Source organism: Pogona vitticeps, chromosome 3, assembly GCF_051106095.1.
Source record: "Pogona vitticeps strain Pit_001003342236 chromosome 3, PviZW2.1, whole genome shotgun sequence".
Taxonomy (NCBI): Eukaryota; Metazoa; Chordata; class Lepidosauria; order Squamata; family Agamidae; genus Pogona; species Pogona vitticeps.
In genome coordinates this window covers 20745188-20769765 of record NC_135785.1, presented here as the reverse complement: position 1 = coordinate 20769765, position 24578 = coordinate 20745188, and the positions used below count along the sequence as shown (strand labels likewise).

General features: G+C 38.0%; 1 protein-coding gene across 2 annotated transcripts in view; it reads right to left on the bottom strand.

The window, feature by feature from the left end:
* SI (sucrase-isomaltase) overlaps positions 1 to 24578 on the bottom strand; it is a 213921-nt gene that overhangs the window by 128627 nt on the left and 60716 nt on the right. For both annotated transcript variants that reach the window (XM_078389026.1, XM_072996157.2), the window contains exons 11-25: positions 22439 to 22570; positions 20915 to 21034; positions 19690 to 19803; positions 18317 to 18401; positions 16267 to 16384; positions 13500 to 13671; positions 11582 to 11698; positions 11341 to 11495; positions 11080 to 11164; positions 10137 to 10193; positions 9444 to 9568; positions 8117 to 8205; positions 4082 to 4131; positions 1632 to 1802; positions 68 to 217 (exon numbers count right to left, since the gene is read on the bottom strand). In XM_078389026.1, coding sequence (XP_078245152.1) covers positions 68 to 217; positions 1632 to 1802; positions 4082 to 4131; positions 8117 to 8205; positions 9444 to 9568; positions 10137 to 10193; positions 11080 to 11164; positions 11341 to 11495; positions 11582 to 11698; positions 13500 to 13671; positions 16267 to 16384; positions 18317 to 18401; positions 19690 to 19803; positions 20915 to 21034; positions 22439 to 22570 — 1740 coding nt within the window. The remainder of the gene's footprint in view (positions 1 to 67; positions 218 to 1631; positions 1803 to 4081; positions 4132 to 8116; positions 8206 to 9443; positions 9569 to 10136; positions 10194 to 11079; positions 11165 to 11340; positions 11496 to 11581; positions 11699 to 13499; positions 13672 to 16266; positions 16385 to 18316; positions 18402 to 19689; positions 19804 to 20914; positions 21035 to 22438; positions 22571 to 24578) is intronic.

Here is a 24578-nt window from a genome sequence, read left to right as displayed (position 1 = left end):
GACACACTTAGGCCAAAATGGAAACAACAGTTTCAGTCTATTGCCACCATGCATTTTAAAGACTTACATTCCACAAGCAGCCAAGAGCTTGACAGCTTTCGAGTGTTGCATCTGGATCAGGATGGCAATCAAATTTGTCACTATTTGTCAAGACCTGGGCCCAAGAGATTGTGTGTGACTCTCCCAATTTAAGCTGAAGTCCTGTTATATGGGCAACCTATGGAAATTAAAAAAAGTTAAGCAAAAGTCAGGTCATCATTCATGCATATATAACATTTAAATTATTTGTCTTTTAAAGGTAAATTTAGGATTGAAATAGGCATACACTCTACAAATTGCTAAGGTTAAACTCTTATATGATACTTTTCTGCTTTTCTCCTGTAAATTCACCTGAGAATTTAATTGAAGAGAGGTACAGAAACATCTATGGTAAATGCATGACTAGTACAAGGAAACACCACTTAAAATATCCTTTTAAAATACCTGGAAATAAACATCAGTCCTTGGTCATTACTGTCCCTGTCCATTTTAAAGAAAAAATGGAGGACAACAAACGCATTATTTTATTACATTTATATCAGTGTCATCATTAAGTCACAGCATGAATGGCAATGATCCTGTTGGAAGTGGACTTAGAAATAAAAATTCCACAGAAAGGGGGAGGCAGCATTATACAACTTTATTAGCAGGCAATGAGGGGCAGCAAGGGAAAAAGCAGAACGTTTGGAACAAGTGGGATGAGACTAAAAATCTAAAGCGAGTGAATGATTGAATTATTGGCTGATTTCCTTTATAGTCTGCATTTCTCCCAGAGCTCCAGGGCAGCGTACAGATATTTTTAGAAGAGTCAGCTATGTTATTGTTACAATGCAGTAGTAATAACAACAACAACAATCAGAGGAGGAGGAGGAACCTCATGGCACAGTAGTTAGACAGAAGTACTATATCAGGACTCTGCTCACAATTTGAGTAGACTTTGATCCCTACTGACTGAGATAGACATCTCAAGGTTACCTCAGTCTTCCATCCTTCAGAGGTCAGTAACTGAATGCACAGCTTGCTGGGCAGGCGTGCAATGTATAGCCTGCATAATTAAATTTTAAACTGCCCAAACAGTGCTTCAAGTGCTATAGGGCATTATATAAGCACTATACTTTGCTTTGTTTTTAATAATAGCAACAATAGCACAACAGTCTAGTAATTTAAAGACATGTTTAAAAATAAAAAAAATGTGCATTACAAAACACATAAACCTAGTAACCTATTTAAAAGAGTGAAAGCAAACAGAACAACATATCCCCTCTTAGAAGTTCCTTTCTCCTTAACCCATTCTGCTGACAAAGGAACAGCAGGGAGGAGGGGACAAACCTAAGGCTAATGATGTCATCAGCCACCATTATTTTTCAGAAGCAAAAATTCCCAGGCTCCCATGGAATCCTTTTCATAATCAGGATACGGTTCGGGGCCACAGGATGATGGCAAGATCACTTCCCCCAGGATGACTTAACCTGCAGTGAGCATTTTCTGTAACTGAAGCCTTTTCTCCTTCCTCTCTAATCTGGTCATTTGAAACACATGGGACAAAAAAGTTTCAGATCTAGGAATTTGTGAGTATAATCAGCAATACTTACCTTATCTGAAACACTGTAATTGACATTTACAGGATATGTCTGAGCCACATTGTTTGACGTCACTTTCAGCTCTGTCGGCTGAAGGGGCAAGCCAAGGATTTTAATTTCCTCAAATTGTAAATTATTGGGATCTGTGTAGCCACTGTGTACCACAGTCATCGTTAAGACATTCTGAAAGACAACAAAAAATACAGATAATATTGCAACAGAAAATATTTTAAAGGGGGATGTAAAGAAGCAAAACAGTGATACATTTTTCCTTATTTTCTAGTGATATTTCTTGTTCAACATCTTGTAACATAGATGCCTTGTTGCTCATATGCATTGGCAGAAGTGCAATAGTATAAATCACAGTGGCAAATTTCCATTAAGGAGTTGCAGTGTGCATTCCTTGTTGCAATCTAGTCTCATGGGTTGGTGAGTGTTGAGAAATGCAAGTGATAACTCCTTAACTATCAGGATTTTCCTTTGTGATTTATGCCAGTGGTTCTTAACGTGGGCGATAATGCCCCCCCAGGGGGCGATTTCATTTTTCAGGGGGGCGGTAGAACGAAAAGTGGCGGCGGAGGGGCCCTGGAGCAGAAGGGGGGCGGTAGGAGGCGCTGGAGCAAGCCAAACCTGTGAAGATGGCTGCAGCCTTTTTATATTGTGCATGAATATATATTTTCCTCCAATCTTAATTTAGTTTCAGAGTTTTCGTCTTGAAATTTTTAGTTCCTGCATTGCGGGTTGTTTTTATGCCCTTTTTATATTTCTTTTTGCGTCTTAAAATTCACTTACAACTAAATCATTAAATGTTACTTTTTGGGGGGCATTTCATTTTCTTGGAATAGAATTTTGTTTTCAGGGGTGATTGGATTTAAGTGTTTTAAATAAATAAATAAATAAATAAATAAATAAATAAATAAATAAATAAGATATCATCACTGCGGGGAGGGGGGCGATGATAACTTCCTCAATGGCTCAAGGGGGCATTTCTTTCAAAAAGGTTAAGAACCACTGATTTATGCCATTGAATTTGCCTTACTATATATAAGTAAAAGTGTTTCAGTCATCACCACTCCCATTGCTACTTTTAAGGACAATAATCATCCTTTAGGAATGAAAAGCAAATTGGAGTTTCCCCGTTTGTGAAAACCAGCTGTCATAAGTGAATTTGTGGCAGATATTCAATAGGATTGGCATAGGACTACATCTGTCCCCTGCTTCTATGTAAACAGCACTGATTTCAAGTTAGAGGAGAAAATGCAGCAAAGGTCTTCTCAATATCTTCTCCACAGCATGCTCTACTCAGAGTGTCTTATGCTTAGATTAGAGTTGCTGTGAATTGATTGCACTGGATATACTCTCAGAAGAATGATTTGATTATTTATTTATTTTATTAAAAAAAAAACTTGTATTTCTTCCTAAATGAAAAGATTTCATGGTAGACAACAAAGTAATTCTGGAACAATGTTGAATAAGGTAAGCAGTATTTTATTTATTTTAATTATTTGAAATACTGTATATTTATGTTGCATTTCCCCTTAAAAAGGACCCAAGGCAGCTTACATTATTAGGAAACAATATGAAAGCTAACAACAGTGAATATACAAATACTAAAAGGGATCAAACAAAAAACATACAAAAGACATAAGCAACAATCAATTTAAAAACCCTACCCTAGCCCCACTATTTTATGATTATGATGATGATGATGATCATCATCATCATCATGATCATCATCATGATGTTTTATTTATATGCCACATTTCTCCCAACAAGGGACCCAAAGCAGCTCACAACATTAAAATTCCCACAATTTAAAAACGCAGTAAGTTAAATATTAAAATATAAATTAAACAATGTATGATTTAAAATACAATTAAAAGATTAAAATTATATGAAAACATAAAAAAGATTAAAATTATCTGCTCTAAGCCTAATAACATTGCTGAAGATCCTAGTATTGACAGTGAATATGCATGGTTTACATGCCCAGTTTAATATCCAGAATAGCTCCAAAGACTGATGCATACCACTGAACACAGCAGAACTGACCTCTGAGTAAAAATTGTGCTGCACTGTAGTTCTGCTTAATAGCACCAAACAAAAACTCTTGTAAGCAGTTATCTTTCAGATTTGCTGACATTAAATATGGCTGTATGTCTTCCTTTGTCAAATGACAATATTGCTTCTTGTCAGCTACCAAATATCACTTTTTAAATAACACTGCATGCCAGACGATGGACTGTAAAATTCTCCTTTATGTCAGCTATCAAACACTGATAGTACTAAATTCAAATCAACTGTCAACACTTGTCAGATAACAACCATTTAATTTACAAAATTGAATAATACACCAAATGTTAAGTAGAAAGATAATTTCTGAATACGAGGCCAAAAAATTGATGGAAAACCATTTATGGGGAAATATTTATTTTATTTTTAGTGTTAATAACAGTACTTACATTGGAGACGCTGAACTGATATAACATGTAAGCTTGATTTTCCACTGTACCTAAAATATAGAGTCAAAGTTGGAAGGTGTGGGGTTTTGTTTTGTTTTTTAATGCATCACAATGTAAAGTTTGGTTAAGTAGAATTAAAACACAGGTTTAAGGTTCTGGAATGAGGGGAGCACAACATGTATTATCAACTGGAAGAACAATGAAGTGCAAAGAATAATCAAACAAATCAAGAAATAATAGCAAATGAATGAAAGACTTCTGTTCTACACATCCCACGGCTTTCTGGCAATGAATGGTTTATGCAGGACCCCTGAGAACCTCAAGATTTGAGAACCAGGAAGTTTGTTGCATCACCCCACAATTCTTTGGTCTGGAAAAAGTCGGGTCCTCTGGTTTGGATGAATCCAAACCAATCTGAATCAACAAATTAGTGATTTTTGATTAACTTCATGGTTTGTTATTAGCTTCATGCCCATCTCTACTCAAAACAGAAATAGGAAATATTTTGTTACTGCAAAATCACCCCTGTTGCTGATTCCATATGCCTTACATGGGCATATATAATGCAACAAGATTTCAGGTAGTGATTATTAATATTGCTTTTTCAGTTTCATGATCAACATTTCCTTTAGAAACATTTTGAAGGACCACTTATGCAAATCTGTTATTATTTCTGGACTCTCTCTCTTTTTTGGTATTTTTAATGGGGGGGAATTAAGTCATTGAATGGTAGGTAAAACCAGCATGTTAGTAACATCCTACTACTAAAACAACGAGTTATGGCCAGAATCTTAACACTGAGATATATCAGTGTAACTGCAGCAACATAAATTGCTGTGGCAATCTGAGGCTAGTTAAGGTGCTGACCTTTTATCCCTCGTCATGTACTAAGTCACATGACTGTGCATGAGACAAAGAACACAATTGCTAACTCCTTATCTCAGTGGTCCCCAACCGTTTTGCTCCACGAACCAGTTGGGTAAGGCGGGGCACAGACCCCTGCACTTGTGCACATGCACAAAGGAGCAGGGGGCACTCGCGCAGGTACGTGCACACTCGCATGCAGGCACAAAGGGTGGGGGATGCTTAGGCACCCACACACACTCGTGAAGGGGTGGGGGAACGCACACGCATACATGAAGGGACTTGTGGGGGGAAGAAGTGCGTGCGGGGTGGTGAGAGATCTGTCTCCGTGGTCCAGTCTGGTCCAGGCCACGGAGCAGCACTGGGCCACAGACCGGGGGTTGGGGACCCCTGCCTTAACTGGTGGAAGTTTACCACTGTAATTTACACCGTAGTATTTGTGGTGGCTAACGTAAATAATACAATTCTGGTCAATGACATTTTTTATATAAAAATAATATTCTAAGCTCTGGTGGCAAGGGAGTTTACTCATTCCTATTCTTTCCTCTTAATTTTTTTTTTAAAAGAACAGCATAATTATCCCTGGGTAGGCACCTGAAATTCCTCTCAACATAGAAAAGCTTTCCCAGCTGCACCTTTGCTTCATACGTTGCTATTAAATGCATAGGAAGTCTCCTCCACCCCAAAAAGGGTTTCTGGCCCTAGCTATATGAGCATTAGTCCCTTCTCTGAAAGAAAAGTTTTAGATGCATAAAACAACTGCAGTATTCCAACACATTACAAAAGACAGAAGAGGTTTGCCCATTTACTTGAGAAGGTACATCCAGTCTGGCATCCTTTGCCTTCATGGCTAAAGTGGTGCTTTTAACATCACATTGCTACGCAGCAATGAGCAGGTGAGTATGTTCGTCTTTATGCTGATGAAAGCCTCACTGCATTTAGAGGTATAAGAGGAGGACCCTACATTATTTTTGCTGCACATTTTGCCAACGCTCACAATTTCACCAACACAAATACAAAGAGTGGTGCTTATATACCACCCCATAGCTCTTAAAGAACTCTCTGGGCAGTTTACAATTTAATTATGCAGACTACACATTTCCCCCTCCCCCAGCAAACTCACTACTCAGTTTAACGACCTCAGAAGGATGGAAGGCTGAGTGAACCTTGAGCCAACTACCTGGGCCGGAACCTGGGCCGTGAGCAGAGTTTTGGCTGCAGCACTGCAGTTTAACCACTGAGCCATAAGACGCCCTGCCTCAAATGTCATCTCTGCTCTGAGAAGTAGAAAACAAAAGGATCTCTGTATACCAAATAATTTTAAATTTACTCTGACATTTTAATATTCTCAGTTTATATGGGTGACCCTCTGAACTTGTGACATTTCACTCCCGCTCATATATTCAAAGTTCAAAATTTCAAAACACCACGGTGTTCTAGAGGAAGAAAGCTTAATAAACTTATGTCTGTCAAGGACTTTATCTTTGGTGAAGCAATTCCATTTCAGCCAAAAAGAATTAGGACTACAAAGAATTTGGCACCCTTTCCTATACCAATAGCTATTAAATATTTTGTGTGTGTTCTTTATTAGAAAAAGAAACTCACATAGGGTGAAATCGTGTTGGTGAGGCTACACCTATGTAACAGGAATTACATCATTGTCAGAGGCAGATGGAACCTGATCTTCTTGTTTTCAATTTCGGCATACATCAAAATTCACCTCATGGTACACAAGCCATGCACACCAGAAAACTAAAAAGAAATGAATTTTTTTATCAGTAGCAATCTGCCACTGACCATAAATATCACTCCTGTTACACAAGTAAAGTTCTGCAACTGGATTTTAGGCACAGTATGACAGGAACATTAGCAAGTCTTTGGAGCTGAGTCCCGAGTTTGAGTCTTTGGTACCAAGTCCTGAGTCAAACATCCTGAGTCACTATTAAAAATAAGCTTTTTCCACAGAAAAGAGAGAGGGGTAGGTAGGTTCTAAGTCATGAATTGAGTTCGAGTCACGGGGAAAAAAATGAGTCAAGTCACCAGTGCAACTTCAGTCTGATTTGACAGTAGGTCTTGCAAATAGAATCCCCATCCCTGCAGTATAATAAAACCATGAATTTTGTATGGTGCTTCTTCTCTGGTGTAAGGTCTCTGATATGGACATTGAGTTCCTGTACTTTTCAATGTCTATTGCAACTAAAGAAGCTCTCTGACCAAATATTGTCTCCAAGAGATCCGACCAAACCTTGATCTAAGTATGGATAACAATGTTGCCAGCAATCCCACTTACAATAGGCAGGCAGGCAGGCAGGCAGGCAGGCAGGCAGGCAGGCAGGCAGGCAGGCAGGCAGGCAGGCAGGCAGGCAGGCAGGCAGGCAGGCAGGCAGGCAGGCAGGCAGGCAGGCAGGCAGGCAGGCAGGAAGAAAGAAAGAAAGAAAGAAAGAAAGAAAGAAAGAAAGAAAGAAAGAAAGAAAGAAAGAAAGAAAGAAAGAAAGAAAGAAAGAAAGAAAGAAAGAAAGAAAGAAAGAAAGAGAAAGTCTGCAGGTTCTGAGAAATACAATGCTAAGATCTACCATATATCTGGAGAATAAAGAGGACCTTAGAAAATTAGAATGTAGATGGTATTTTCCTACTCTAAAAAAGTTATCCATCATAAGTTGTTTAAAATAGAAAACAGATTTCAGTAATACCCTTAAATTTTTCAAAACTTGAAAATGATACCATTATGGAGAGCAAACTACATTATATATGTCCTACAACAGAGGTGACCAATTTGATAGGGCTTGAGGACCATGTTCAACACCCCGCAGGAATTTTCAAAGCTTGGACCCCACTGCTAAAATTTCCATGGCAACAAAAACTAACTTTCCTTCCTTCCTTCCTTCCTTCCTTCCTTCCTTCCTTCCTTCCTTCCTTCCTTCCTTCCTTCCTTCCTTCCTTTCTTCCTTCCTTCCTTCCTTCACATTTTTACTTTAGAACAGAACCTGTATCTCTTAGATAACTTTTCATATTGTTTTCAGTCAAATAAGCTTCATTTTTAAAAAGGCAGCTGTAAAAAGCTTTGGACTCTGTTTTTCCTCTGATTATTTGCACAATCTCACCATCCTGAATGAAAACATAAGAACAGTGACACATTTATCACTTCTCTTAGTCTATCATTTTTGGACTTACCTCTGGTTACGCCATCATCCCAAAATAAGTCTCCAACTGCTGACTGATTGCCATCTAAGGCAATTAACAATCCCATGGGATTTTGGCGGCTGTAAAAATGAAAAAAGTGCTTTTTTAAAGATATGAATCCATAGAAAAATCAAACAAGTCTCACATGTTCATTGTACTAATAGTAAGAACAAAAGGCCATTTATTTGTTCTAAAATTGCCATCAAGTAACCAAAGGAAAAACAATAACAGGTCCATGAAAGGGTAAATAAGAGCATTTGGCTCATTTGAGAAACCTTGTTAGTTTGTTTGACTGAGCGAGTGAGTGATATTCTGCCTTCATGACAACTAACAGTCTAAAACAGACAGTAAAAAACATGAATTATATGTATACTTCACTTAAGTGTCTAGTAAAATAGAAATAATATTTTTAAAAAACCAGGAAACAAATATATAGTAGCATTCACTTATCACCCAACAGCTCATATAAATCAATCGTCTTTTAAAGAATAGCACAGTGGAACGGAGCTCCATAACTGGTGTGCCACTACTGAGAAAGCTCTGCCACATTACTCAGGGAGCCCAAAAGCAGATTGTCTCCAACTAATCCCCTTCTCAGTACATCTATACCAAGGAGTAATTCATCCTGAATCAGCATGGGTTTTATACACTACTATGAGCATCATGGGAACTGGCAACTTACTGCTATCTAATGTGGAAATTTCAGAACAAAGGTTAATTTGCCCATTTCTCACATGATGAAATTAGTGTACTTACAATTTGCATAAGCAAGTATACATATAAATAAGCATGCTATTAAGTAAAATAAATATAAATTTGCCTCTTTAACTATAATTTGCTACGAAAATTTATAACAAAATAGCTCTCGGATACTGTATTTCATGGGTATACAGTATCCGAGATATGATTTCTATGCTGTGGCATTTATCAGCTCTTAATGACTATTAAGATTTCCATCAAATTCACAGAAAGAGTTCTGCTGTATCTGTTTTTCAGGTTATGCTGCAGCAACATAATAGAACAATTCTCAGAAAGCTACTTGTTCCACTTCAAGACAATCTACAGTCCTTTAGTGATCTTCAGGGAAGACACAGAAGATTCAGCTACTGACACCACTGTATACATATCTGCTAGGATATAAAACAGTGCTTCCCAACCCTGTTCTTGGACTACAACTCCCAGAAATCCTGACCAGCACAGCTAATGGTGAAGGCTTTTGGGAGTTTCGGTCCAACATCATCTGGGAATCCAAGGTTAATAACCACTGAAATAAAGGCTGGAAATAACAGGTGCGCCAAACCTGGTCCACAGAAAATACCTGTAAACTGTTGTGTTGGCTGGTTGCTGAGTTGGAAAGATGTAGCCTCCTCTGAGATGAAGTCCTATTTTGTCTGCTGGGAGATGCATCTGACATTCTTGTTTTCTGCAAACTGCCTTTGAACCCTAATTAGAGAGAATCACAAGGCCAGAATACATGTTTATCATGTTCTTAAGGTCCCCAGTTCAAAACTGAGAAATGAATTCTTCCAGATGAGCATTGATGCTTCTCATCTCTCTGACAATAGAAAATCTTATGGCATCTTAATGGGTCTTATTTCACATAGGTTTTCATGGACTATATAGTCTGAATCAAAATTTACAATGACTATGGCCCTTGTTTCTCAGCTCTTCCTCTTCCCTCTTCCTTATAGTCCTCTCTGTCCCATCCAAAAGCAAATCTAGAGAATTTCCCAACCTTCCAGAAGTTACATTTGTGACAGGGAAGATGTCCTCATCTTGACTCCACTGAGCTCTACCTTTCTACCACTGGAGGTCCACTGTTGGACATAGGCCTTAGATGAGAGAAAGTCTAACTGAAAGTCAAGAACAGCCATGAGTAGAAGGGGTTCAATATGCCAGAGAATGAACATTGAAAAGAATGACTTATTGTCATATGTTTCTATGTGTGTAATAGTGATGGCCAACATTTTCATGAGAGAGTTTAATTTTAAAAATATTCATCTATACTTACTGTCTCATACTCATACCACACAGCATCAGGCATATATGCAGTCACTGTATCCACACCCTAAAATTAAACAAGCAAGCATTTCATTTTTTCAAGGTACATCATGGAGAGATGATTTTGTGACATGAGACAATAATATCCTATTGATAGAAGAAAAGAATAGAATTTATTTCACATTTACTGTACTGGGAATTCCATTCCAAAGTTTTCTTGCAGAAGCATCATCAAAATCAATGAAGGCTATGCAAAAAACACTGTGTGCTCCCTTCATCAACAAATGGCCCCACATATCCTTCAGTTATGGTTCTGGGCCAAGAAGCAGATTCACCATGATAGATTTAAGTGCACAAACAGAATTGTGTTGGTTTCTATGCATTTGCAGTCTCCACTTTTAATCAAAGAGTGAACATTCATAATACAAGTATATCTCCCACGAGAGAATGAATACATTCGTGAAACTGTTATACTCATAATAAATGGCTATTTAAATCAACCTCTTCTCTATAGTTAGGAGGAACTTCTGCTTTAACTCATGTTGTTTAATTTATCACACTGAACATCTCCGACTGATACTTCTCAGCAGCATTTCCTCTGGTATTATATCAGAGTAAGTTTCCAGTTCATTTTCCTCTTCTGAGGAGCGCAGGAAGCCACGCAAAGTTCAATGGAAAATAATTTAAGAGGCAGTTGAGCAAGGAGCAAGTACTTATCACACCATTACATCTGAAGCATAGTCCTTTGCCTAGGAGGCCTTTTTTCTCCCTTCAAAACAGAAGATGGAAGGAAGATGGAAGATACCACTAATGGCCTTATGCAAGAGGACAGGATTGTGTCATTACTCAGTAGTTTTCTTGTGATGTGCACATGAGATTGAAAACAAAGAATTCTTTTTTAAAAAAACAATTAATTATTCACAGAGGTTGCAGGTTAATAAAGTTAGACGTACTGCATCCAGGACTGGAGTAATAAGAAGTCCGGGGCCCCATAAGAACTGTCTGTCGATAGCCCAGGTGGCTTCATCCGAGTAGAACCTGGAGGAAGAGCATAACATTCCTATTAATTTCAATGATATGGGGCATCATAGGTTGCACTTTGTATTTCAGAAGCACTAAGATCATTAGAAGAAAGGAGCAAAATAAATGTAAATAATAAATAACAGACTATAAAAAATGTGATCTTTGACTTAAAGATAAAACAATATACTTACTCATGTAGAACAGGTCTTGCTACTGTGCTTCCTTGGGTATGTGCTTTGTAAAAAAGGGTATAGAGGTATGGTAACAAAGTGTAGCGGATGTTTAGATAGTGTTTGGTTGAGTTCACCAAACGAGAGTTCTGTCCAAAAGATGCAGGATCTTTAGGCTGAAAACAGATGTTACAAGTGTTATTGAAAATAAAAAGGGGGAATTTAACCAAACCTAAATCTGATCCGAGTCTGAAAAACTTACTTCATTTATTTCACTATTGTGATTCCTAGAAAACGGATAAAATGCTCCAACTTGCAGCCACCGTCGGCAGAGTTCTTCTGAGACATTATCAAAAAACCCACAAATATCTGCTCCAATCTGAAAATCATGTACATATTAGAAATGTGTTATAGTATAGAAAATTGATATTGGATCTAGCAATAGCATAATTTCCAAATGTTTTGTTGAGGCAGACATCTTTTTCGTTGAGAGTATGGAACTGAACTATACATTTTACATGACTGCAAATAATAATAATAATAATAATTTATTGTCATTGTAAGTATATACACAGTATACCCATACAACGAAATTCACAAAAAAGTCTTGAATATGATTGTTTTGCTCCAATGTGAGGATATAAACTTAACTAATATAAAGTAGAAACCTTTGTTTTGGTTCATTTAATGTGAAAAGAGATGACAGAGAGAATGTGCATTTCCTGAGGTAACCTGTTCTTCTAACAATAGAAATCTGTGCTCCATCAATCATGCTTGCAAGGTGGGCACACATTTACCTTCCAATGGCCAATCAAAAAGCAAAACACGTAAGATGAAAGATATACAGGTGTGCAAAATTATGGGCTGTGAAAGAGATGTCTGTTACCAGAGAGCCTTCTAAAAATCTGCTAAGCATATTGTCCATGTTGACCCTAATCCAAGAGGAGGCCAAGAAAATCTAATTTGTGTTTTGGCAGTTCAGGGGTAGGCAACAGGAAAAAAATGAAAGTGAATTTTATTTGAGAATTTTGAGATGTCCATTGTTCATAATTTTGCAATTGTTACTTAGTGTCACCTTTATTCAGAATGTACTCGATGTGATGAAATCTGGTGTTGACCTCAATCACTTTATTTTCATCCTCCCATTTCTGATGGCTTTCCAGTAGATTTTCACAACATTGCAGTTATGAAATCTACCAAAGAACTCCTTGACTGTGTTCCTATCGGCTATGTTAAGTTTTATAATCACTGGTAAACTGTTTATAGTAAGCCCTCATTACAGCTCTTGATGATTGTTTTTTTAAAATCTGTACTAAGCGAAGAAGGCACCATTATGGCCATAATACATGACTGGCATGAGGCAGCTGACTTGGCAAGACACAAGTTGTGTGGAACTGATCTACAGGATATGATATACACCCAGATCTTTCCAAAGAGCAATGACTATTGAGGAAGGAATCAGCCAATGGACATAAAAGGAAAAAAGCCACTCTGCCATGAGTTCTAACACCAACCAATAACACGAGGGGGGAAGAGTCAACCAAGCATAAGGTAGGCTGCCCCTTCTTTTACAAAAAAAGTGGTCCAAGTATAGTTCTCCAGATGTTATGGACTGCAGCTCTCCATGTTGCTAGCTATGTAGGCTAGACTAATGGGAGGTGAACTTCAATACAGTGGTGCCTCGTATTACAACGTTAATTCGTTCCAGCGAAATTGCTGTAAAACGAAAACTTCGTAATGCGAAAACAAAAAACCCATTAAAATCCATTTAATGTGTTCCAATGGGCTGGAAACTCACAGTCCAGCGAAGATCCTACATAGGGCGGCCATTTTCGGTGCCTGTGCAGTGAGGAATCCGTCCCAGAAAACAGCGGGGAGCCATTATATTTACCCAGTGGCCATTTTGAAACCGCTGATCAGCTGTTGAAAAATCATTGTTTTGCGAAGAATCGGTTCCCGAAGCAGGGAACCGATCATCGCAAAGCGAAAAAAACCCATTCAGACCATTGTTTCACAATTGCGATCGCAAAAAGATCGTCGTAATGCGGTTTCATCGTAATGCAGGGCAATCATAAAGCGAAGCACCACTGTATGTTCTGCAGGACCACACATTGCCTCTTTCTGCTTTATGAGAACCAGCTTAATTGTATTTTTAATTTTTTTTTAAAAAAAAGCCTTACAAAAGGGTATCCAAAGAGACCAAATTCCAGCATTCCTGGGAGGGACCACTTAATATCATTCCAGGTGGCAGCATTATCCCCCAGCCAATGTCCGGAGAACTTTCCAGATCCAGCAAAAGTAGAACGAGACAGCATGAAGCTTCTTTGCCCAGGGAAAACAGTTTGGAGAGCTCTGAAAACAAAAGGGATAGGTGGCATTAGATCAAGATATTCCATGCTGATGTAAGAAAGGGCTAAGGGCTGAAAGTGATATTTTCTAAAATATCACAATTTTATGCAATCTGGACATTTGTATTTGCTTCCAGCAGTTCATCCATAAGGAACCGTACCATAAACCACCACGCATTTCCTTCAGTGACTGGCTGCCTGGGTTGGATTTTTAAATGAATTGTTATGCATTATTGCTTTGACTATGCTGTTAGTACTGCTTGTGTTTACCATTTCTCAGAGTGGTATTTGTTCCTTTTTAAGATCTGTCGTCTTACTATTTACATTTTAAAATATGGTCTTTTAATGCTGTAAGCTCCCTTTTTTATACTCATTGTTCTTGGCTTTAAATATTGTCTTTTAATGATGTAAGCCAGTGTTGTATACTTATTGATTTTAGCTTTAATTACAGTGGTGCCCCGCATGACAACAATAATCCATCCCATTGAAATAGCTGTTTAGCGAAATCCTCATCATTTATTTATTTATTCTTTTTGTATCCCGCCTATCTGGTCATGTGAAAACCCTTTCCCCATTGGAATGCATTGAAACCTGGTTTAATGCATTCCAATGGGGAAAATACCTCGTCGTCGAGCGAAGATCGCCCATAGGGAAGCCATTTTGCAAGCACCGATCAGCTGTAACAATGGCTACCCTGCAAAGCATGGGTCCAGAAAACACAGGGCAGCCATTTTGCAAAGCCGACAATCAGGAGAAAAAATCATCATCTTGCGAACAAACGGTTCGCGAAGCACAGACCTAATCAACATCCAGCGAAAATCCCCCATTTGAATGACTGTTTTGCGAATCGCTATAGCCATCCAAAAAGTCATCATTATGCGGATTCATCGTTTATCAGGGTTGTTGTCCTGCGAGGTACCACTGTACAGTGGTGCCCCACATAACGAGCGATTTGTTTAACGACGAATCCGCATAGCGATGTGTTTTTTGCGATCGCAAAAGCGATCGCATTGCGATGTTTCTAATTTTAGTGATGTTTTTTAAACAGCTGATCGGCGGTTCCAAAATGGCCACCGGGTAAAGAAAATGGCCACCCACTGTGTTTTCGCACCCTTTCTTCGCTTACCGGGCAGCGAAAATGGTGGCCACATGGAGGATTTCCGCGTAACAGTGAGTTTTTTGCTCATAGGAATGCATAAAATGTGTTTTAATGCATTCCTATGGGCTTTTTTGCCCCGCATAGTGACGAATCCACATAGCAACAATTTTTTTGGAACCGATTATCGGCGCTATGCGGGGCACCACTGTATTGTTTTTCAGTTAAGTAAGCCGCCTTGTGTCCTTTTTAAGGAGAAAGGAGGTGGATGGATGGATGGATGGATGGATGGATGGATGGATGGATGGATGGATGGATGGATGGATGGATGGATGGATGGATGGATGGATAGATGGATGGATAGATAGATAGATAGATAGATAGATAGATAGATAGATAGATAGATAGATAGATAGATAGATAGATAGATAGATAGATAGATAGATAGATAGATAGATAGATAGATAGATAGATAGATAGATAGATAGATAGATAGATAGATAGATAGATAGATAGATAGATAGATAGATAGATAGATAGATAGATAGATAAAGGTTCGGAAGCCAATAGGCTCTTGGAAGGCCATGTGCATTCAGTGTAACAACACAATTTGCCAATGGTACCTTGGTTTTTTGAAGCAAATGTGTCAAGCAGAGAGAAGGTTATCTTAAAATATACAGGAATATGACAGGAGCAACTAAGCTGCCACATCAGACTGGTTGTTTTCATTCACATCTACTGCTCACCAACAGAATTCACAAATCATTGTTTGCAGAAAGAATGTGCGTGTGGAAGAGAATTAGTGGAGGATTTTTTTTTTTTGGTCCTGGATTTGACAGTTCTCACTGAAATAGCATTTTTGCATATATACACAACCAAGCAACCCATACAAAGACTTGCTACAAGAAGAAACATATTTCACGGTGACAGCGCCACACCTTTGCACATGGGCTTTTTGGAGAAAAGCAGACACAATACTATGTTGCCATTCAAAAATACAAATCAAAGCATTGAGGGGGGGGGAATACTATGCACAGAATTGAAAAAGTACACACCTTATTCTATGGATGACAACGAGTTAATTAGATACAATCCGTACATAAATGCAAACAAATGGGGCCAGCATTTTGACATGCAAACAACTGAAAAATACTGTATATGCAAATCCCTGAATCAGTGTGGGAAAATGTGTAAGGTGCAATATGTAAATATATGCATATATTAATTAAAATGTCACCTTAAATCCATGCACCAGATAAAATATTTCTGAATTTCAATGTGGGAAATAAAAATGATGTTTTTCAATTGGATTTGAAATGAAGATGGGAAGAAAATGCAGGTGGCATTGGAAAAAATGCAGACAGGGATTTCTCATATTATTTACTCTCATTTCTCCAAAATAAGTGGTTTCTTCTGTGTGAAGCAGGTGCTGTCCAAAGCTTCTTACATGTCACCCAGCCGAGGAGAATTTATGAAGGAAATGACAATTTAAAAATTCCTTACTGATCAGTAGCGATGGTCATAAAATATCCATAGAGGCTGTGGACATCGTACTGTTTTCCCGCCTTCTGCACTGCATCCATGCAAAGTGTCTTTGAATACATGACTCCATCAATAATCTCTGTGGAATAATGAGAAGAGGGATTCCATTGATGAATATCTCTATGGTAACCATTTTGGTATATAAATTCTCAGATTGGTTTATCAGTTTTGTATGTGTAAAACACACAATGTTCAGAAAGGCAGGAAAGTATGTGTTTTTTCCCATCAGACCTGCTATGCTAGATTCAATTAAATATGTATGCATTATCTTTGTTGTTTCCTTGAGATGGTTTGCTTGCACACTCCAAGTCCCCTGATTTAATGTTGTGTCTTCCTAAATATCCTAGCAGTCAATATATCATTACAAAAGAATTCATCCATTAACTTATAACACTTTAATAAAAATACTGCTGTTAAGTAAGAGTGAAGGTTAGCAGGCATGAGTATACTTCAGATACTTTAGATACTGAAGAACAAGCCAGATCATTACATTATGAACCATGGTCTACAGAGAAGGGAAGATCTGAAAGCATTAAGTTGTCTTTTCAGCCTAGTGGTACCCAAAACAAAATAGCTGCCACATACTACATACCAGGGAGGGCTCCTGCCAACCTAGCAGTTTGAAAGCATGTAAATCCGCGAGTAGATAAATAGGTACCACCACGGTGGAAAGGTAATGGCATTCCATGTCTAGTTGTGCTGGTCACGTGACCACAGAAACTGGCTCTACGGCTTGGAAACAGGGATGAGCACCGCCCCCTAGAGTCGGACACGACTGGACATTTGCCAAGGAGAACCTTTACCTTTACCTTTTACCTAGCCAGTAGAAGTAACTCTGAACAAAATAAAAGAGAAATGAACAAAAAATCTTGCCATTTATCTAGATTATGATTCATTCATAATCAAGCATGGAGTGGTCGCAAGACCAGATAGGCGGGATATAAATAGAATAAATAAATAAATAAATAAATAAAATCATGTTTGGCTGTTGGTGTGTAGCCGACAAAAGGTTAAAGAAGCTCCTTCTCATTGTTTTTAAGGAACTACTATGACCCCTTCAAACTTGACTTTGCTCCTATTCTTTTTGGGTTTCAGATTGCTTTTACGATGGATCACAATGGATCCTACTTAGCCTTAAAAAATGAAGGCTTCAGAGCTATTCTTGAGATACCTGTAATGTAGTCCTAGATCACAATAATCTACAATACTGAGGATCAATATAATAAAGTTATATGCAGAAACCTTATAAAAATACAGTAATTCTGCAGTAGTATAGAATGTGATTTTGAGAGCAGAATTAGGCTTTCTAAGAATCTGGCTTCTTGGGTAAAGTATCCTGGGTTTTCTTTTTTAAATTGTTTGGATATAGTCCGTGAAAGTCATAATTTGTGTTACTATGTGGATTTCAATCACCAATCTGTTTTTTGTATTTTCCCTTAGTGGAAGTGAGTGAAAAAAGAAATACAAAAGGATAAATTAAACAGGAAGGCAATTATTCGGTTAATCTTTGATTTGCATGATTTAAAGCAGTGGTGCCCAACATTTGGTTGTGGACTAAAACTCCCAGAAGCCTTTGCCACTAGCTGTTCTGGCCAGCATTTCTGAGAGTTATATTCCAAGAACATCTGGGAACCCAAGGCTGGGTAGCACTGTTGTAAATCACAACTCAAATGGCACTATAGCTCCAATTTAATTGTGCCTTTGAGTGGAATCAAGTTGGTAGCAGAAGAAAAATTGTGCAGTTTATAAACTTTGTAATGATGTTGCATCTAGTTTAGAAAACCCAGATCGTAATTTGGGGAATGGCAGACTTTATTGTAAAAAATATAACAATTTCAGTTGCCAGTAGAAGTTCCCAAATGTTACGCTCAATATTTAAGGTTCTAGCCCTCAGTTATTTAGTTACTTAAGTATTAGAACAACGATCACGTGAGTACGCCAAAAGCTTGCTTTTTTAATTACTCATCATAAGACAAACCGAGCAGGTCTAACTTTTGATTCAATAACTTACTTGGAGTATAAGGTGGATAATTTAAATTGTTTTCTTCACAGCCCGTTCGGGATCCTTTAACAAAATTGGATACTTCATTCATATCCTAGGACAAAAGATTTGTAAAAATGTGTAAGTCTAGGTTGTAATTCAAATCTTCATGTTTAGGTATCTGATTATGTAATAGCTAAGGGAGAGTGCATTAAACAGCTTAGGTAATCATTACACTGGAGGAGATGGATTTAACTATGGAGGTTAACTGGATGTACTGCTGTATTGAACCTGTAGCAAAAGATAGAGTTTATATATCTTAAAACATAACTCTCATTGCATTTGAAAGGTAATTCTATACATTTTATGACAGAAACTGTAGACTCAGCGGTGATCAGATGTGCATTTAACAAGGATCTGCAACAATTTTGCCTTTAATGATTATGATCCAACTAGGATGGAGGCAGGTGTTTCATTCCACAGTGTAGGTTTAATATCTTCCACTTTACCAACTATAGAGTCTCTGTAAAGTTATGAATTGCATTTTCTGTATAATGCTTGCATTGAGATGTCTGTGCTCTTTAAAAAGGGGGGGGGAAACTTCCTTAACAATTCATGGCTGAAATTCTGTTGTTTAAGTTATGCCTGTGGAAGGGTGATGACATCACCAGCAGACACAGACTTATGGTAATCAAATTCATCCTATTCTGTCCCTTGATTTGTCTGATTCATGATCAATCTGTTTATCATGTGGAAGTTGTTGGAGCCACAGGACAAAAGGAAAAAGTACTTTATTACTGAATTGTCTCTCTAGAGGTGGTGAAATTTGGCAATTAAAGTCTTCTTCCGTCACCTTTCTGCAGGCATAATCTATGGAACAGCATTTTGGTTTATGAGTTTATCAGTAGTATAGTTTATCATTTTCCTACTTCATTATCCAGCCTAAAGTGCACAGAGGTGTGTGAGAAATTCACAAATGTTAAGGGTTTCTTTTACAGATTTTTCTAATCTCAACTTCCCGAATAGAGAGTGAATCTGACAACAATTATTGGTTGGAAATTTGTTGATTTTCAGATTTGCCATGTGCCCAACAGAACAACAATACACAAATTGAAGACATATGTGTGAAGAAGAGTACACACTGAAAAAGCAGAGCACAGAAAATTGGACCCATTTAAGGTGGGAAACACACTTATTTTTTCTTTTTGTATGGCTGTAAATACTTTGTTTCCTATATTAGAATGCATTGACTAAACTGTCCTGAACAACCACAGTGTTGTTTGTGAACATTTTGTGAACGTTTTGCTATTTGCAAATATGGTGAAGAGGTCTGAGACATTTTCAAGTCAGTTCTATATGGACTTTCTTCCAAAAGGTATAGTATTAACTAAACCAATATTTACAATCCACAGTCCATCAAAGTCAAGGGTGTTGTGTAATGTTTTGCTCTCATTAGTCCACCATGTAATAGCATCAGGATTTGAATAATCAGGGAAGACTGCTGTTCCTGGCCAGACCTATAGTTTAAAATAAAATAAAAAGTAATCAATACAACTTTCAGCTATACATGGGCATTATCTTTCATTTCATTACCAATATGCCATCCTGAACACACTGGATCCCATCTGATTTTTAAAACTAAACATGGTTGGGGTGATTAACACTTGGATTATACTAGGGATATTCAGGTAGATCTTAAAAAAAAGTCTTGCCAGAACCACAGGTGAACAATTGCAAGTCAGAACAGGTATTACTGGCTCAGATGGATCAAAGATCTGACGCAGTGCAAGGCAGCTTCTTATGTTTCTCATACGTCATGTGTCAAATTTTATTTTTTAATGAATAAATCTTTGGCTGATTTCCTTATGGTTTCTCTATTTCTCAGGTGAAAACCACACAACTAAGATCTCAAAGGATTTGGTCTTAGTTGACTGTTCTATAGTATGATTCATGAGCTTCTGATGCAACAGTAAGTAGGTGTTTCATGTTTTCATAATTGTCACTCTCAGCTGATAAGAGCTAAATTATCAGCATAGATAACATTTTTGGGGGAATGTTATAGATTGGTTAGTTGGATTTCTTGTTGTCTACCACTGAAGAATCAGTGGTACACAACAGAATCATCTGGGTACCAGTTCTTTAAAATGCTCCATCCTTTAAATGCTTAAATGCTCTTCAGAAGATGAGAATAAACCATTGTTTGATTGTTGGTTAATAACAGCTGACAGAAGAGCCAAAAGACAGAGAAAGGATGGAGTAAGGGTGGAGCTGAGTTAAGCCAGTTCCAAACTTCCTTCAGTCCAGAGACATAACCACTGTAGAAAAGTCCTAAATAGTTTCCAACAACACCAGCGTCAGGAATGATTTGGACCCACTGGTCTAGCTCCAATTGACCTGTCAGCTGAGTAGGCCCCCCAGTCAGCATGGCTAAAAGGAAGTCCAATTTGTCAGCCAATCCTACAAGACAATAATAAAGTCCTCTCTTCCTTTTCTCCTGATAATTGTACATTCTTGGCCTCTGACCTTGGAATAGAGATAACCAATAACATCTCACAAAGGCATATTTTCCCTCCTGATTTCATAATTATAAAATGAATTTTTATAAGAATGCCTTCCGCAGCTACTTACCTCTCCAATAAGAGGGTCTATTCCATTTGATGCATTTACCCACACTTTCATCCGTTCACCATTTATATAGGCTTCATAAGGGGTATTATTGCGACGATTCCCAGTAGAAATGGCGGGATCCTAAACCATTGGGAACAGAAAACATGTTTGTTTCCAGCCTTTTTACAGAATTATGAGCCTGGCAAATCAACTTAGGCAAGTCAAGTCTCAGGATAAGTAATAAGAAACGAGGAATTAAATGACAAAGCAGAGGGTCTGTCAAAAACAGTAAGGGCTTGATTAATAATAACTTTCCTGTTCATCTGAGTGAAGTATTACAAGAATGCTGGGTAATGATGCTTGATGAGTAGCTGCTTGCTCAATATTCCCAAAACTCATAGGATGATTACTTTTTAGCACTTGAATACTGAGGTTCAAGGCTACATAAGCAGAGAAAGGCTATCATAATGGTTATATATTATGTCCAGCACCAGGATCACTTTCAATAACAACTTCTGAACCACATAACTGCAGTGAGATTCTTGCAATTCCTCCACACATGAAAACCTGCATAATGTACCTTTAGACTACAAACCCCAAGACCCCTCAACCATCTGGGGTTGAGAGGAATTGTACTCCTAAATGAAATTTCCTAACTCTGTTTCTGTTATCTGCCTCCAAGGGGGCCCGTGAGCATGCATAACTCTCAAAAGGCCATTATTGTTGCAGTGTTTAGGTCGGGAGGTCTCTTAAAATCAGTTACAAAAATAAAGCCTTTTTTGTGAAGACTTGAGAGGTAGGTTCCCCTTGACATTTAGTCCAGTCGTGTCCGACTCTAGGGCATGGTGCTCATCCCAGTTTCCAAGCTGTAGAGCCAGCATTTGTCCAAAGACAGTTTCTGTGGTCATGTGGCCAGCGTGACTAGACACGGAATGCCATTACTTTTGCACCGAGGTGGTACCTATTTATCTACTTGCATTTGCATGCTTTTAAACCGCTAGGTTGGCGAGAGCTGGGACAAGCGACGGGTGCTCGCTCCATCACGTGGATTCGATCTTACGACTGCTGGTCTTCTGACCCTGCAGTACAGAGGCTTCTGTGGTTTAACCCACAGGACCACCATGTCTCTTTAAAGACTTGAGAAGTGCCCAATGTTTTAGAACCCAAGGCAGGACAGAACCATCTCCAGCAACAGGTTTCTCCTAGACATGGGAGCATGCCTGGAGAAGTATGGGTATAATTGCCCCTTGATTTGCCATTCTTCTGTGTCATCCATTTTGCAAGACACTTCTTGTAGCATTGATCTTGTAGAATTAGGGAGATAATCAGTGCAAACAAAGCAAGAAAGAGGCACTGTTTTGAATCAACTGTGGCAGAAAGCACTGCCATGTATGGTGTAAGGAAAGAGCCATTTTGCAGCTGAACAGATGGCCTGTTTCAGTATTGAAAAGGACGATAGTGACAAAGATCATAGAGAATGAATAATTTCATCAATATTTCCACCTGGAGAAGATGCAATTGTAACATGAAAATACATGGAATTACCAATATTATCGCATATTTCTGTCCATGGGCATGAAGGTCTTGAGCAAATTCTGGGAGGCCTGCAAAGTTTATTTCATCATAAGTAAAATCTTTGGCATCTTCCATGTAGTCAATGTCAGTGTACTGAACATCCTAAAACAAAATTAAAGAAATTGTATAATATTGTCAAAGAATGACAACAACAATAATAATATAGGTTACAATGATATAAAACACACAGGATAGCATAATATTAAATCTTCTCAGTTGTTAAATTGTTTTACTTGCACAATTCCTATTGAGATTTGAAACTAGACATACAGTACATTTACCAGTAAATGAAAGTTAGAAGGAAAGCTTATCAAGCGCTTACAGATACATTTCAGCTTATTAAAACTAGACACAAATAGTTTGGGTTTTTTTTAACTGCTTGCAAGAAATCAGAAGTGGCTTTCTTTTCTCTCTCTTACATATGTTCAAGTCTTTCCTCTCCCTGTCAACTTTGATGTGGCAAAGTTATTTGGGTTTTAGACACTGATTGTAGACAAATTTCAAATTCTTATTCAGTCATAAAACTCACTGTGTGACCTTAAGCCAGTTATTATCTCTTGATGTACTAGGACTGTCCAGGAGTATCTTTCATCAAGGTTTTAAAATCAGCACCTAGTCTTCATTTCAAACTCCAGTCTAATATGATGGATAAGCCATGTTACAGTATGGGTAAGTAACAAGTAAGCTGTGAGTCATATGCAGCCTAAACATGAATTCCTAGCTTAGTCAACCTCAAAAAATTAAAAAAGGTGTGCATACTTCTCAAGATGTAGGAGCAATTCTGCCATGTTTTGAGGAAACCCTGTGACAACCTCATTTTTAATTTTTTTAAAAAAACTGACTGCTAAAAGGTGAATGGATATCATTTCTGTAATCCACATGCCCCTGGCACAAGAATCTTTTTTGAGAATTAGGGTTATAGGATTGCTTGTAGTCATGGGGTGAGCATATGTGGCCTCTGCATCTATGATAATAACCCACCCTGGGTTGCAGATAGCATGTTGTTAGAATGACAGGTTGAAAAACACCTGAATCTTGTAGCACAATCATTTCACATGTCTATAATATGCAAATTTCTATGGGAGACAGTCTTATTTTATGAGAATGGTTGAAGTGACTGTGCTTTAGCTTTTGTACAGAAGCAAAAAAATAGTATCACAATGGTTTACAGTTTTTCAACAGGGTTTCCTGTTGTGTCACTACACCTTTTTTCCAGTGAAAATTAGAAATTTTGTGAATATTCATGAAATCTGTACTCTGGGGCACTAACATGCTTTCATCTTCTAATGCCACGATGCCTGTAACATGTAGTTCAAGCCCTAGTTAGCATTAACCAATCCTAGTTATTATCAGTGCCCTATAGTTAATGGTGAGAAAGAAAAGAAAAAGATATGGTTTGTTCAACCATGATTACATAACTGCAAACACTGCTTCTACATTGCACCCCAGTTCCTGGACTTGACAATACTGTACTACGAACATGTCTTAAGACCACTTTCCTATAAAGTGGCTTGTTCATATGTATATTTTCATTCAGTCAATTCCCCATTTTGCTCCTAGAGTGGACAATTCAGAAATGGAAGTACTTTCCAACTGTGCAGTTTCATGCATGTAAAGACTGAATAAGAACCATTTACTGTGTGTTGCATAAATCATTTCTCTGCCTTCCATTACCATGGTACCCTGCTGTGCAGCATATTCTAGGTAATTTCTACTGTAACATGTAAGAAAATAAAATGAAATGTGGCCTTCAGGCAGGGGGTGGAATCACACGGATTAATGGTACATAGAAATTGGTTTCTCCCAAACCCAGTATCATTAATTGTACCAAGAAAATACCTACTTGCTATCTGATGAGACTGACATTTTCAAAGTCAAAAGTAGTGTCTTTCCCCACTGAAATCACTGAACCAAATATTCCCAAGTGTGACAAAATTTAGCACCTGTTCTCATTTTATTTCTTTGGGCTCTAGGGAAGATGTCTTTCTTGTCATTTTCCCAGTGGGAATTATACCTTCTGAAATGGCATCCTTCCTTCACTATCTCTACATTCTTTCCTTTTAGTCGCTTGACCTAGAAAACTTTACCGTAACCTTAGCAAATCTAGAGC